Source organism: Notolabrus celidotus, chromosome 22 (assembly GCF_009762535.1).
Source record: "Notolabrus celidotus isolate fNotCel1 chromosome 22, fNotCel1.pri, whole genome shotgun sequence".
Classification (NCBI taxonomy): domain Eukaryota; kingdom Metazoa; phylum Chordata; class Actinopteri; order Labriformes; family Labridae; genus Notolabrus; species Notolabrus celidotus.
Genome location: NC_048293.1, coordinates 12,958,201 through 12,974,392, shown reverse-complemented (window position 1 = coordinate 12,974,392; position 16,192 = coordinate 12,958,201). Strand labels below are relative to the sequence as shown.

At 39.7% G+C, this 16,192-nt stretch overlaps 1 protein-coding gene and 1 long non-coding RNA gene across 3 annotated transcripts; one reads left to right on the top strand and one right to left on the bottom strand.

Annotated features, from left to right (window-relative positions):
• Positions 1-1,749: 1,749 nt before the first annotated feature.
• Positions 1,750-16,142, bottom strand: LOC117806074. Its single transcript, XR_004629592.1, has 3 exons — positions 16,057-16,142; positions 4,618-4,684; positions 1,750-1,945 (listed from the first exon to the last, which is right to left on the bottom strand). It is a non-coding gene; the product is annotated as an uncharacterized LOC117806074 (long non-coding RNA).
• Positions 8,293-11,285, top strand: gchfr (GTP cyclohydrolase I feedback regulator). 2 transcript variants are annotated; one of them, XM_034674744.1, is made up of 3 exons: positions 8,293-8,454; positions 9,001-9,092; positions 10,537-11,285. In XM_034674744.1, exons 1-3 carry the CDS (start codon positions 8,419-8,421, stop codon positions 10,664-10,666), a joined length of 258 nt encoding a protein of 85 aa, XP_034530635.1. In that variant the 5' UTR covers positions 8,293-8,418; the 3' UTR covers positions 10,667-11,285. The 2 variants fall into 2 exon arrangements, with proteins under 2 accessions (XP_034530635.1, XP_034530634.1); XM_034674743.1 differs by having other exon boundaries at positions 8,295-8,454; positions 8,998-9,092.
• Positions 16,143-16,192: the final 50 nt, after the last annotated feature.

Genomic DNA, 16,192 nt, shown 5'->3' with positions numbered 1-16,192 from the left:
GCAAATTATGAATTAGATAAGTGTCAGTGAGCTATTGGTCTGGGAACATAGCAACCGATTCAACCGCAGTACATTTAAGAATGTGACTTTCTGCCCTCAGCTTCATCTATCATCTTGCAGAAGCATAACAATCCCACTTTCCACTGAGTTACTCACGATAGTCACGCCAGCCTTGACGTACCTCAAAACCCTGAAAACGTGTTAAATGGTCAGATTCCGGATGCATTCCCGTCATGGATTCTGACCAGAGATGGTAATTTACTTGTTATCTGTCACAACAGGACAATAAAGACACACAGCCAGATGGGGATTCATTGCTGCATTGGTTTTACAATGATTCTGATGACAGCTCGTTGCTGATATGATACTGTGGTCTGTGGTTTGTAGAATTGTTTGTCCGTAATTTGTACCTGTCACCTGTACTTCCAATCACACTCCATGAAAATCCAGACTGGGATGTGAAAGATGAAGGAAGACAGCAAGGGAGCCCCAGCAGACATATGGCCTCGATCATAGTGAGGACTACCATGACTTCATTGTCACATATTTGACTCTCATCGTGCGTCTGTCGCTCTTTCTTTCCTTTCTTGCTGAGGTTTTGCTCTTTCACGTGATTATTCTGTTGACTGTGGGCTCCAATATTAAAGGCCACTCTGCATCTGGATTTTCTGCTCACACACTTTGTCTCTCCAAACCGGATATTTAGCAGACAGTCGGGCTCTTCGTTTCAAGGGCGCTCCTGATTTATTAATGGAAATTCATGTTGGGCTAAGACTGGGACAATGAAACGTCTGCTTCTGTAGTTGACGCACAATCCTGAAGAATTTCAAAGCTCTTGTAAATCACAAACACTTTGGTCCTAGCGTTTGAGGGATGGTTCAGGTTTTCTGCGGCTGGCTGGAGTTCCTACCTTTAAAGGCTAGTTTATGCATCCTCACACATATACTCAAATGCATACGTTACATCGGAAAGGCATTAAACAGTGCATCCACTAGAGGGCACCACTCAGAATCAAAAGTTGCACAAGAAAAAAAGAGTCAAAAGTTTCTGACAACAAACATTGAGATGACTGAGGGGATGTTTATTATGTATTTACGTAGAAAGAGACAAAACTTGAGATAGTGTTGTGGATGTCAGTGGTCTGTGAGGTCGTTAAATACGTCCTTTATCATCATTTATATGTTTATAGTATCAAACCAGCATGCAAAATCTTTCCTCAAAGTTCCAACATTTTCCAAAGTATTCTTTTGGTTGTGTTTCGCTGGTCTGGCTAGATCTGTTGGCTACACTGTTCAACACTGCCCCTGTGATTTCTGGTGGTACTGCAATGTTTGGTCAGTGTTTGTAAGCCTCCAGACAACATATGCATCTCACACGTAGAGCATATATGAACCTTAAGCTGAGCTGTTCACTGCCACAGAAGAGGTGATGAGTAGCACGGTCTTTGGCCACTTAATAACTGAGAGGGAAAAAAAATCACTTGAAGTGTATCCTGTATTTGAACTTTGTCGCTGATTCACGTTGACATCTCAAATTTACTCTGCACAATGGCCTTGATAACCTCTGCATACAGCACTTGGTATTAGAATAGCTGCCCACGTCAGAGGTTAGTAAAAGTGACAACAAACAAAAGAAAATATATTCTTACAGAAGCTATGAAATGCAGCTCACGATGGACACAAGAGGACACTTATGAACCAGAAAACCTGAGAACATCTTTGGTTGTTTGGAGAGTTTTTCCATTCATTCATTTCTTTGGTGTTAGTTTTCCTGATAGTTGGGTACAGCAGCTCCTCAGTCAGAGTCTAGTCGGATAATTTGGGATCTGATTTTCAAAATCCTCTTTAGAAACAAGATCAACGAAAAGCGATGTATCACTGTTTGGCATGGAGTGTTGATCTTTACATTCAGTGGAGCTGGCTGCTGCTTTCCAAGGCCACCATGGCTAAAAAAAAACAGAATTCAGCATAATCTTAATAAGACCAGAATCCATTTTTTTTAGAATAGTCGGGAAAATAAGAGAGAACAGTGAAGTTTGATTTCAGTCTGTACTGGCCGTTCTGGCTCACATCATACACTGCACAGCCAGCCTCATCTGTAATAAGCCTCTCCTAACAGGAGCTGTGCTGAATGTTGTCCACTGTGCATTCACACAACCCCACTTTAAAACCTCTGAACCAGCCCTTTAGGTTAACTTTAGCTTTGTGTTAAAGGAATAGTCTGTGTTTTTTTAGAAGTGGGGTTTTATGACGTACATCTCCATGGTAAGTGTATCTGTAGAAGCAGAATTACATGTGCATGTTGCATCTACAAAAACTTTTAAAACAAAGTGGCTTTCAAATGGCAAATAAGGAGTGGGACAGTTTCTCAATCTCGCGTACACTCATGCTGTCATTAATGTTTGGGTCAGACTTAATTAAAATTAGTGATAATTGGTACCGTCTGCAGTGGTTGATAGCCTAGCTTCTGTGCGGTTTCTCTTGCCACTTACTCAACAAAGAGGCCGGGCTGATCAGCAACCCCTGTGGGTAACTTACGATTGCAAGTACCTCATACAACCCCACTTCTGAAGAAAAAAGGAACTTCCCCTTCAAGGAACGATGACAACAAGTGATCACAAGGAGCCACAAATAGAAAAAAAAGGGTGAATGAAAAAGAATTAAACCATGTGTAAAATCAACTTCTACACTAAGCAGCTACTTCTCAAAATGTCATCTAAACACACACACACACACACACACACACACACACACACACACACACACACACACACACACACACACACACACACACACACACACACACACACACACACACACACACACACACACACAGCTGCAAGGAATGTTTCAGTCTAAACCAGCAAAAGAGTTCTCTGTAGGATAAAATGCAACTTTGAGGGCAGCATTTGTGCAGCCCTGCTGTTGTTGTGATGTGTTAAACAAAGTCAAGCTGTCTCTCGGCGCTTGCCAACCTCATTGTCGTAGTTATTTTTCTAGGAGCGGCCATTCTTGGTGTGGAGAAGCCTCAGTGATACACTGAGCAGATTACCTCTGCCGAACTTGTTCATAAACAACAACCACATGCTGCAACATATAATAAAAAACATGATAATAACCACAGGCCTGATGGTAACCATGCTGTGACTCAGTCCCAGCGGTATGCATCCATGTTGTCATTCTCCCTTTTCTCTCTTTTTCAGACTTTTGATCCAGCGCCGTGTCCTTACATAGAACCTTTAAGAGACATTGGCATGCTTTGATCATAATAAAATTAATTCTAATTTGAACAATGCAATCATGCAGATCTTTTTTTTTTTTACTTAAACAAAATTGTCAACTATTTTCATGATTTCTTTGCAAATAAATTAATAAAAGCCCAAAGCTTTTCAAACTAAAACACGTACCCTGTGTGATGTTGCCTTTCAAGGGGAATTCAATATTGTTACATGATAGTTCTGCAATATTTATCGGTTATCGCAGTATTGCTGTATCGTGACATTATCTATATTGTGGGCCAAGTAAAGTGTTTTGTATAGTATCACATTGCATTGTATTGTATTGTATTGTAATGTATAGCATTGCATCTTATTATGTCATATCGTATTGTATCATATCATATCGTATCATGTCGTATCATATTGTATTGTATTGCATCATATCACATCATATTGCATCGTGTCACATTGTGTCACATCGTATCATTTTGTTTTGTATCGTATTGTTTTGTATTGTATTGTATAATTTTACATTGTATTGTATTGCTTTGTATCATATTGTATCATATCCTATCCTTTTGTATCGTATTGTACCGCTTTGTATTGTATTGTATCGTTTTGCATCATATCGTATTATTTTGTAACGTATCTTTTTGCATCGTATCGCATTGTATTGTATTGTGAGTCATCTAGCAATTTCCACTCCTACTAAATACTCTACAGGACACACTTAAATCATTGAGGGAGCCTTTTTCCCGAGGTTATCCCCAGGTCAGGATAGAAATCTGGATAATTTTCTTTTTAGTCAGCTCTACTGGATCTAAGTAGTGATGAATAGTCTTAATAAATGCACATTACTGTGGTCGGAGTCACTGGGAAGCATCACAGACAACAATGACCAATGCAGACCAACAAACTAAGATATATGGCGGTTACATGCACGCCTTCTTAGAAATGTTCCTCCGTGATGATTATGCATCATGTTGTTTCCTGCTACTAAAAGCCCGATAGGCCCCATTAATGGTAGCCCAAAGGGACATAATCCTTGCACAAAATCTAGCTCTGAATCACTGTGATCAGAGAAAAGACACAGCTTCAAAATAAAGTGTCTTTGCACATTACTGATAGCATTTGTCTTAATCACTGAGAGAAAGTCTCCCCAAACAAACCCTGCCAGTATCTACAGCCGCTGAAACCACATCCCGGTGTTTCTCAACAAAATATTAACATGGTGACAGTGCTTGAAATTTCTCACAGCAGTGTAAGCACAAAGTGTTGTGTTATTCATAAAGGAGACGGTATCATCTATCAGTGAGCACAGCAGGAACACGTAGGAAGAGAGGTGAGCTAAGGTGAGAAAAAGAGACAAAGAGAGGAGGAGGAGGAGGGAAGAATTTAACCTTGTGAAGACTGCTGGGGAATAACTCTGCAGTATGGAGACACTTTGTGCAAGCCGCTGGGTGTAATCTGGAAAACAGTAAAAAAGAAAGGAGGTCAATGATATATCTTCTCCAAGGAGAACTAGACTGCACAGGCAGATGCAGACACGAAAGCATAAATGCACAAGTCTAACAGTCTGAAGAAATACACAGTTCAACAACGCAGTGATTCATCATTATTAAACAGCACTGTAACACCTAATCTATCAGAGAGAGCATGTCTATCTGCCCTCCCACAGTTTAAATCTCTCTGCTGAATATCGCAATATCCCTCTAACATATACCTACAGTAAATCATCATACACATACACACACATTGTCTGCTGCTGCTGCTGTATTATTCATTCCTATTCAGTCCCCGCACAGTGATTTAAAGTGATTGCTTTAGCAGTGCAGATTTTCACCCACACATATTCACAGCAAGTAAATCCATCAGACATATCTATCAGAGGGAGCTCTGTGTTATGGGTGGGATGTCTGAGGCGGGAGACACACTTTTAATTGTTTAAAGAATTACTTTTTGCTTTCATTTTTTGAATACCACTTGGATTCAAGAAAATTGTTGAATGGTTTTAACTATATTTAGTGAACATTTCTTGAGTGCAGCCTCCTTTACTGCCTAAAATGTCAGGGCACCTGTTTTACCTTTTCAACCCCCAGTAAAAACTTTTAAATAAATCATATTTATATATCCTTTACGCAAATGTTTTACTATTTCATAGCCAAGACTTGTTTCTTAATCTCTGATTGCAGAGATAGCAACAGTCAGAGGGGCAAAGATGGGGTTCCAGGCCATGTATCCGATTCAATAATAAGAAGGTGATTTGAATCCAAACTAGGGCTGTCGGTTGATTCATTTTTTAAATTGTAATTAATTAAATGTTTAATCACAAATTTAAAATTCCATCATTTTGCATCTCAAAACAGCTTCATAACATCATGCAAATCTTATCAGTGTCCTGTGAAATGAACAACTGCAATGCTACAATTTTTACCATAAGTTCTTCTACTTCTGAAATGTCAGTCCAGAGTGTCCACGTAAGTTGACTTAGCATTTTGTATTTGTTTATGATATTTGAGTTCATAGGCTATGTGTATGCATATGTGCTTGTGCGTGTTTATACTGAAAGCAGCAGAAACAGTGTCTGTGCCTAATCAGTATCTGGATGATTAGCTCGTATGTGTAACCTCAAACTCAAAGCACATCAGAGATATGTTAATCCTGTTATACAAAAAGTGTATATTATTTTGGACTTGTCAACTGAGTGTATTGTAGTGAGTGAAACGTGCTATTCACAAGTGTAGTGTTGTCATTATTTCCAACATGGTGGCAGCAGATGTTTAGGTGTAATGTTTTAAGATCTCCAAGCAACTAAAGAAGAGACTGATGATATGATGACAGTTTTCATCATTGTTATCAATACTTAATTGAAATATTTAGAGCAGCGTAACAGTGAAAAAGAGCTATCAAGCAGAAGAATATGAAGCGGCATCATTAAGCACACAAAGATCTCAGGTCCCATGATATACAGTATATGTGTGAATACAGCACTAGTAAAGAAAACTACATGAACTTTGGTAGACTTTTGTCAAGTTTTGAGGGCACTGTATAGTTGAGCTGAAGTGAATCAGAATCAGAATCAGCTTTGTTGGCCAGGTTATGCTTGAACACACTAGGAATTTGACTTTGGTAAACTGTGCTCTCTTTGTACAAGGCATAAGAAATAAGGCCTACATATAAAAATAAAAATATAATAACAATAACATCAGCTATAAATACAAAAGAACAACAAGTAGGCATGACTAATATGTACAGGCTAAAATAATATGATAATAGTGCAGTGGTGAGTAGCAGAGGTAGTTTTTACATTAAAAAAATAGTAGTTAAATAATAAAATAAATAGAACTATGGAATTCTGCATGGAGAATTGTTGCATTGTATATTTACATGTATATTTACAAGGAGTATTGATCCAACAGGTATAAGGTATGACACTGTTATGGTTTGGTGTTCATCAGAGTGACAGCCTGGGGGAAGAAACTGTTCTTATGGCAAGTGGCAGCTGTTTTGGTGATCACAAATGTATCTTTTCTCTGTAACTGTCCATTAAATACTGATAGATAATATGACAGAAGCATTCCTGCAACAGGCCATCACACTGAAGCTGAGAAGGTGAAGCCAGAGGCCTCATCAAAAGATCAAACTGCTTCCTGTGGACCCACCAGGGACCAGCCCCACTATCCCCACAGGTCAAAGAAGAGCTGACCTTGCCCCCCAATAACCAGCAGCAGATGAGCCATTGATGGAAGACACTGCGGGACTCCAGGAAGTGGCTCGGGTAGGAACATGTTTGGAGAGAGTGTTTTTGATGCAAGAGGGGGGTCTTTGGTTTATTTTCGGGGCCTTGGCTGCTTTCCTGTTTTCTTTTCCTGAAGTAGGTCCAGGGTTAACGGGAACAGATAAAGCACAAGATAAGAGTTACTGGACAGGAAGAGCTCCCCATTTTTTTTTTAATGACAAAGTTACATGTAGGCTAGTTCATCAATTATATGTATGCTGCATTGGATGTTTTTGAACCATGTTAAAGATGTGATTGTTGCACACAGAGGATGAATGTGATATTGCCAGAAGGTGGCAATCTACACAGCTGGTCCCACTGAGCACCTGCAAAAAAGTGCTCAAGATCATCACATCACACTGTTATGGCAGACACATCCCTGACACTAAACAAACTGTAGCCGTGTAGTCTAAACAATGCAGAGCTTCATCACATCTAGCAACAATATCTGAAAGAGTCTAAACAAAACGTCAAGATTATGTGTTCTGCATTTATTGTGTTCCAGGGTGTTTTTGAATGCACCTTGGGTTGTTTTGATTCATGTCTATCCATCATCAGAATACCCAGCTGCGATCATACTGTATAACGCCCTAACATGCAGAGCCTAGCTGAGTGTCTGTCTGCTCCTCTGGCATCAGTTGGACATTACACTCATATTGCTGATTTTATCAGAGTCTATTGTTGTTTGCCTTTAGTTGAGGTCTTTCATTTCCCTCTCTGTCAAAAGGCTGATCCAAATTTATTATTGTTGCACTGAGGAGGAAATTAACAAATCTCTGAGGAGGAAATTACAGCTCCAAACAGTGTGGGTTCAATGTCATAATGGCAGGCCTGATTTTTTTAAAGCCATTGAGTAAAGCAAACTGAATCTGTGTGAGTTTGTAGACAGGATGTGCAAAGTTGTAACGCTTCAAATGTGTATGTCTCTGCACAAAGCAAGAAAAGACCCTGAAATAACAGAATGCCATGTGCTTTGGCTGTTTTGTCTTCATCCACTTATTACTTAACATCTACTCAGGTGAAAACACTCATTTCCCAGCTGCAGAATGATGATTTACAAAGGAGTTTTGTTCTGAGGATGTCATTCAGAGGAAAATAAACAGGGCGAGTGATTAAACTGAATGATAAACTGTCTCTGTGAACTGTGCAGAAACAACACTTCCTCTGGAACATGCACATTTGCCAACATTTCTCATGTCAACAAACTACTGATCACATCAGTTGAGCAAGACTGTGTGCACCGAGCAGCACAACACACAGATGCTGGGAGCAGCGCTGTGATTGGTCCACCGCGGTGGGTGTTTCCGCATTCCGTAAAAAGCTGTCAGCAGCAGCGCGAGTTGGAGAGGGGGGACCGTCGCGTCTGAGGAAAACCTCCTCGGTCATTCCCACAGGAATAACGGACTGTCGCCAGGGAGCAGGGATGCCTTACATATTCATCAGTACGCAGATCCGGCTGGTGTGTATCCTGCATGTGTAAACTCCTCGTGTCATGCTTTTAGGAGGCGCGCGTCCGAGTTTCAGTGTTTATTTTCTTTGGCAGAGCAACACAGCGCTTCTTACAAATCAATCACGCTCGACACTTGCAGATTACAGTTCGGCAGTGGCTTTTAATAATATGCATGCTGGAAAACAGCAAACAGTCACAGCTACAAACAGAGAAACACCGCGCGTGTTCATGTTTTATCTCTCTTTTTATGCCACGGGGCTCTAAATCAAAAACACATGTTGCCCAGTTATCGGCCTCTTGTTGCGCATGTTCAATCTGTTGCCTGCAGACTCAAGCTACATAATGCTATACAGCCTCTGAGAACTATGGATATCTATTTATAGGCTGTGCAGTCAGTAGAGATTATGATCTGCACCTGCCAGAGAGCTGCAGGTAAAACCAGAGCTGCGCATGTCACACTCAATAGATACTCTTTCACCGGTGCAATAAGTTCTCCTTCAATCACAAACAAACGACTAACTGTATAGTTAAGTGTCCATTGTTTTTCCACAGGAGACTGGCCCAACTAATGTGGGAGATGAGTATTCTGATCCAGCCGTCATGAATTACCTGGGAGCAAGGAAAACAACCATGCTGGGAAACAACTTGTGAGTACTGAAAACAGGGACATATGTGTTTGAAGTGAGTGAGTAAGAAATGTGGCAGGTAACCAGTCTGAATGTACTTTAGGTTGCAGTTAAGAAAGTAAACTGAGATTACAGTCATTGTTTGGCAGAGGGGTTCATCCAGAAAGCACCTAATGCCCCCTACAGATAGACCTGCTGGATCACAAGATGTTCCTCCCCTGTACTGATTCTGTTACCTGCTGAACTGGTGTAGCCTATTGGCTAGTACCAAGTACCAAATCTCATTACAGATAATGGGAATAATTTATTAATGTTTGTTTATTCCAACGATACAATATTTTATTATAGGAAAGGAGAAAAAAAAGTCTTTTATTTACTAATTTAAAGGCTAACAAGTTACAAAACCAGCAGATTTACATCACTTGATTGCCTAGTCTTTACTAAGTAGAAGACCAAGAATTTCACCAGCTGTTTTCCATATTTGGAACATTACAACAAGTGCTGTTTTGCAGATGTATCCCTATTTGCCCTAACTTTATGGCAACACCCTCCAAATCTGTAGCCCTAAATACTGTGCACATGTCCATTTAAGTGGTTTAATTTCCAGTGTTTCACCATATTCTTCATAAGTTGGCAGCTATGACTAACTTTACACCCTCTACAAGCATCACCATTTTTTTAATCACTATCATCCTATCATAAAATACATACATTTAGTTCTTCTTCACTGGTCTAAAGCAGCAGGTGCCCAGGAGATGCAATTTATCAATGATGACAAAAATGGGCAATTTGTTTCTTTTTTGGAGCAGTGAAGAGAGTCTTCACGTTTTAAAAAAGTTGACCGGTTTCAAGGCTAGATTAGCCTATCAGGACATTACCTGGTGTAAATTGCCAATACTATTCTTGCATTTTAGGCCGCATCAGAGGCATTTCCATCACTGGTATCAGAACAACTCTACCAGCAAGAGGACGGTTAATTATCTAGATTAATTTGTGAAAAAACATCTCCGCCATCATCTGGTAAACATGAAATAGGAAACTGTGATGGCACCCTTCCAATCAGAGCTCCGAAGACACATGCAGAATTGACTCCCCGGTGCAAACACATTTCCATATTTAGGCACTTAACACTGGTGTTTCTATCATTTTGGCAGCTATCGTGTACATATTGACGATAGAGCTGAGATCAGGTCACATCCAGAGAGGAAAAAAGTTCCAGCATGTTTGAGAAAGGCCCCTGCTTTGCAGATTTAGAGTAAACTATTCAAGCTGATGGAATACAGATCAGGGCAGTGTTGTCATTGGCAATCTGACTCAAATGCTGCTGGGAAATGAACCAAGGTGTGGAAGGAAGTGAACAAGCACCAGGACAATTAACAGCATTTTACTTTGCGAAGAAAGTTTATACTGAAAGAAAGAGAAATCTGTGGAAAAGGAGAATTACTTTGTGTTTATGCCCTTGTAGTTCTGAGTACCATGTGGACGACCCTCCACGCATGGTGTTGGACAAGCTGGAGAAGATCGGCTTCCGGGTGCTGACGATGACGGGGGTGGGACAGACGCTGGTGTGGTGCCTCCACAAAGACATAGAATGATTGGCTTTGCAGCAAGTGTTGACCATCGACATACCTCTAGAAGCCTTTAAGAGGGTGAATGAATGTCTTTGAGGAACTTCATGTTAAACTATGGTTCTCTGCTCTGTTTTGATGACTCGCTCACTGTCAAGGGAAAGTAAAGTTCTGAGGTTGAGATTAATCCAGGCGTAACGTTTCAGATTAACTTTAATAGGTGATAAGTGAACAATTTCAGGGAATACCAAACCACATTCCAGGGTTTTTACAGACACTTTTGCTGATATTGTTTTCTGATTACTAATGGTGACCAATCACAGGGAATGAGCGCGGGTTGTACCGTAATGATGAGGAATTGACAGAAGATCTTAACAGAAAGCATCCCTGTAAAAAAAGGCCTCACCCAATTCTCCCCCTCATCTGTCCAAGTAAATAAAACACACAATGTTTAGTAGAATTGTACTAAGAGCTTTGTGTAGGGATGTTTTTTTAAGTGTATCATATGCTTATGATTAAATGATGTAATGATGAGGATTGTTTGTGTACTTCTTAATAAATGAAAACAATCCCTATGGGATCTGCCACAGACGCAATGAAACATACGTAGCCTTTGAATAATCCATTAAACAGACACTTAAACATCCAACAGTCTCTTCATTGAAGCGCTCACAGCTCTGCAGCACCTTACAGGGATGCTGCATGTCCCAGGATGAGTAACTGCAGCACTGTAGGCACACAGTGCCAAGAATTGTGGGTGGTTTCATCACAGCCCCAGGTCTTCCAGAGCATGTCTGGGGCCAGCCCAGATCACAAACCAGAAACTCTGCCAACTTAGCAAGTCCTGCTGCCTCACACATGACTTAGCTCCCACCTCCGCACTAAAGATCAAAAGGTGGCGGTGCTTCCTTGTTTTGCAAACCAAAGGGATCCATGACAGTGTTTGCACACATTGATGTGACAGGTTTGTCTAAGGACAACATAAGAAAAAAGGGTCAAAGAAGATGGCTTGAAGACTCTGAGGCTCTGCTGTAGTCCATGATAACACAGCATGCTGTAGGCTCATCCTCCCATCCTGGTTTGCATGCAGTGAAAGCCACTGTGGGCCCGGGGCCGGGTTGGTGGTGAATGTGTTTCCTGTAATTGTATTTCCTCTGTTGTCATTTGGACAGAGTTTGTGTGTTCCTGGGCTTTTTTTTCACATTGCCGGGATATGAAAAGGGCTACGCATAAACAAAACCATGTGAAGAGGGGATTTTGCAGAAGGAGAGGAGCAGATGTCTCCAACCACACCACACCGCACTGCTTTGCTCTACAGCTGGACATTGTGTAACAAAGTCACGGCGAGGAGTCGCACAGAGATGGATGACTGTTGTGAAGCGGCCATGTGGCTCCTAAATAACAATGACAGGAGAAAGCGCCACCACACGGGCCCACAAATACAGACACACAATTTCTCTGCAGTCCCCCAAGGGACAGAAAAATAGGACAATTTGGACGGATGGATGTTCCAGAGGCAGAAGATCGTGTCACAAAAGTCAGGGTGACCACAGCAGTGTGGTACTCAAATGTCTGACTCAATGTGGGTCACAGAGCTGTAGCGTGTCACTCCAGAAAGCATAAATAAGCAATACCAGGTATCTTTTATGCATCTGTTACATAAGATTATTGTGAAACAGTTTAGAACAAATTTTAACTTAAGTCAGACAAAATGTGCTGAGGTCAGAATCATGGGACAGAATAGAGACAGCCTTTAAAGAAGAGGCATGTTTTTAGATTTCAGCTTGAATATGGTCTGTGACAGGATCCATCAGGACTAAGACTTCATCAATTGTAAACAATGAGAAGCGCAAAGAATGTTTCCAAGCTTCAGCTATTTCTGCAGTATCATGCATGAAGGAAAAAAGGATGCTCAAGTGTTTGTTTTTTTACAAAGTGTGGCAGTTATCACATGGAAGTCATTCAGAAGTTGCTCAAGGAATCCTTAAATTAAAAAGCTCCCAGTTGGTGATTATAGCATTGGTGGTTTTTTGCTTTCAAAGAAAAGAAAAGAAGCAGTTTGCTTTCTCACTGACTTAAGAGAGGAACAACTTTACTCTCTTGTCCATTCTGTGTAAAAGTGGGTGTATTGGGAGTCATTTGCAAGACAATTTCTTGGTGTGGCGCAGCCACTTCCTGGAACTTAACTGTCGAGAAAGGTACCAGCTTCTACAAAGAAATAGTTCAGCACCTAAACAGAGGTCAATACCAAGCATGAATTCATAAGTCTGTTTTTCCTGAATGAAAAGCTTTAACATTATAATCACTGAGCTGAAATGTGCCAGTACTGTAGGCTTTCTGTACCTTTGGACTGAGCTACACTACCTGTCCAAAGTTTGGAAACACCTTCTCATTCAAGGGTTTGTATTTTTTTAATTATTTTAAACACTGTAGATTAATACCAAATACATCAAAACTATGAAAGAACATATATGGAATTATTTAATTAACAAAAAAGTGTTAAATAAACCAGAATATGTTTTAGATTTTAGATTCTGTAAAGTAGCCCCCTTTTGCCTTCATGACAGCTTTGCACACTCTTGGTATTCTCTCAGTCAGCTTCATGAAGTGGTCTCCTGGAATGGTTTTGAATTAACATGAGCCTTGTCAAGAGTTCATTTGTGGAATAACATGCCTTCTTACAGTAATGTATTTGAGACCATCAGTTGTGTTTTTCAGAGGTAGGGTTAGTAATACTACTACTGTTGTAATCCATATTATAGAAAAACCATATTATTTCATAGTTTTGATGTCTTCAGTATTAATCTACAATGTTGAAAATAATTAAAATAAATAAAAGCCATTGAATGAGGAGTTGTGTCCAAACTTTGGACTGGTAGTGTATGTGTACTCATGTCTTGCCCTAGCTAAATGCTACTTAAGTCAAACTGAGCTAGTTAGGTTGGTTACATAAGGTTATATTAGTTTGGCTAACCTTACCACTTAAAGATAAGATACTCCTTTATTCGTCCCACAATGGGGAAATTCATGGCTAAAGGCTTCCTATTTGACATACAGTGACAAGTAGTATCTCCCCCTAGCTAAACTTAATAATACTACTTAAGTTAAACTACGCTGGTTAGCTTAGTTAGGTTGGTTAGCTGAGGTTATATTTGTTAGGCTAACATTACCGTTTAATGGCTTCAGCTTCATATTAGACAGACAGAGAGTTGAAGTTATCTCCATGTACATCTTAGCAAGAAAGTTGAATGTTTGTTTACCAAAGTGTTGATCTATTCCTTTGAGGAAAAATTATATAATAAAAAGTAAACGTAACATCTACATCTACATCTGGGACACTCAACTCCCGAATATACTTTCTATTCACAAGTTCTGTTCTGGGTTTTGTCATCAGTTTTGTCAAACAGAAAACAATGAAGAAAAAGAAGTCAGAATAATTTTGTTATTTTATAACAGGCATATTTCTTTAGCTTTGTTATCCTCTTAATAGTCTTCTAGCCCCTCATTGTTATCGTGGTCCCCTTGGAGAGTCTTCATCCTCAATTTGGGAACTCCAGAGCTCAACAATTTTGAACACTATTGTGAAATAAATGGTTTGCATGAAGACTGCATACAAGTTGATTAAAAAACAAAGACCTGAACAAACAGCATTATTGTATTTTTGAAATCCTTAAGTCCAAAATGCCTCTCTGGTCTGCAGCAGAGCTTTAGCTCTATTGTACACAAACTCTGGGGAGCAATCATCTAAACCACCAGATCTCTAATGGAGGGCCTTCTGAGTAGGTTTGATTTTCATCAGAGGAGGCCACAAGAATTCCCATTAGAGCCAACCTAGTGTTCCTATCTCAGCCTGATTACTGGTTTATCATGTGGGAGAAATGATTTCCATGTAGTCACATTGCACAGTCTGCGGTTAGGATTTGTACAACACTCAGCTCATTTCACAGAATAACTGAACAAGTATGTAGACAACAGGGAGGAATTTTTATATGACACTTCGTTGGCTGCCATAACAGGATAATGTGTTGTCAGTGTTAGTCAGACAATAACTGACAGATGCAAATTATAGAATAATAAAAAATAACACAACTCTTTGAATTATGAATGTTGTTGCACGACAGATCCTGTGTTAAACAAAACAACGACTTAAGAAAATCTAGATTACTGCCATGAGGTTGCATGCATCTGCTTCCCAGGAAAGGTTGATAGCACTGCATTTCTCCCTCTTTCACTTTATTGAGAGAGGGATGAGGCTGGTTTTTTTCACTGTACAAATTGTGAAACTCCTTGATGTAAATTTAATTTGTGATAAATAAACTTGTTTTGACTTTATAAAGCTTTGTTGTGGTTCTTGTTCTGCTGTCTCTCCACCTCTTGGTGCCTCTGTCATTGAGAGAAGCAAACAGAGGCAAATTCCTTTTTGACTGGAAGTGGCAGCTGCAACAGTAAACAACAGTTTGAGAATAAATAGTTTTGCAAAGAAGCCCTACATTTAGTAAACATTGATCATTTGACCCCCATCTTTAACAGGACTTCAATAAAATCACCATGAGTAAAGGTGAGCACCTTAGATTACTTGTGTACAATTCTGGTACTGATTACTGGTTAGAGGGTGTTTAGTAGAATATTATGGTGTTACAATGAGTTCGACCTTTGACCTCTAGTATATAAAATGGCATCATTTAATAGATTAGTATTTATGTCAACATAAATAGAGAGTCAAATTCTAGCGTTATGACTGTGTCTGGGTTGGTCACAGTGACCCTGACATCTGATTGGCCACAGCATAAAAAAACTGAAAGTCTTAAATCTCAAGTCAGTTACTATAGCACTCAAATACAACCGTCTGTGACGACTTCTTTCAGACAGAGGTTACACTTCATCAGGGACCAGAGGATGATAACTAAGGTCATTTCCAGGCGGGAAATCCGTCAATTTAAATTTCATTAAGTTCAATGATTTTTTAAAGTATAAATTCTAATTGATGCATGTCTTCTATCTTAAATTGAACGAATACAACCATGCATGGTGTTATTAGGCTGTAACATTTTGGTAATTAATTAGTAATAACAGTTTTTTTCAAGTGGTATAGTTTGTCTAAGTGCTGGGTTGGTGTATGGATCACAGTAAGTGTAAAAATAACCACAAGTATCAGTGTACTTGTTTCAAATCATGCAACAGGTAGGACTCAATACATTTGCATCCTGGACAATCACTTCCTGATTATTTGTGATTACTTGGTGATGTGCTGATAAAATGCAAACTCCTGCTTTTTTCTGATAATGTTCGAATTCAAATTCTAATAATTTGATATCCATTCAGAACAGGTGGAAGTGTAAACATAAGAACTATATTATCTATTCTTAGATAGTATGCACTACTGAGTTATACCTCAGGTTCAGTTTTAAGAATCATACCTCTCTGACACCACACAGCTTAGCACTGAATCCTGCAGGAGCCCTGACTTCTTCTCTACTCAGTCTCTCCCTGAATCCTCCCTCCCTATCAATTCAGAAAAAGACAACACATACTCACAACCACAGATGTGAGAGA

Bases quoted from the DNA above. Each gene is read 5' to 3' on its own strand.
- gchfr (XM_034674743.1), top strand. From the start codon at position 8,419: ATGCCTTACATATTCATCAGTACGCAGATCCGGCTG. The intron at 8,455-8,997 runs GTGTGTATCCTG...GTTTTTCCACAG, and splicing joins TCAGTACGCAGATCCGGCTG to GAGACTGGCCCAACTAATGT. The intron at 9,093-10,536 runs GTGAGTACTGAA...ATGCCCTTGTAG, and splicing joins ACCATGCTGGGAAACAACTT to TTCTGAGTACCATGTGGACG.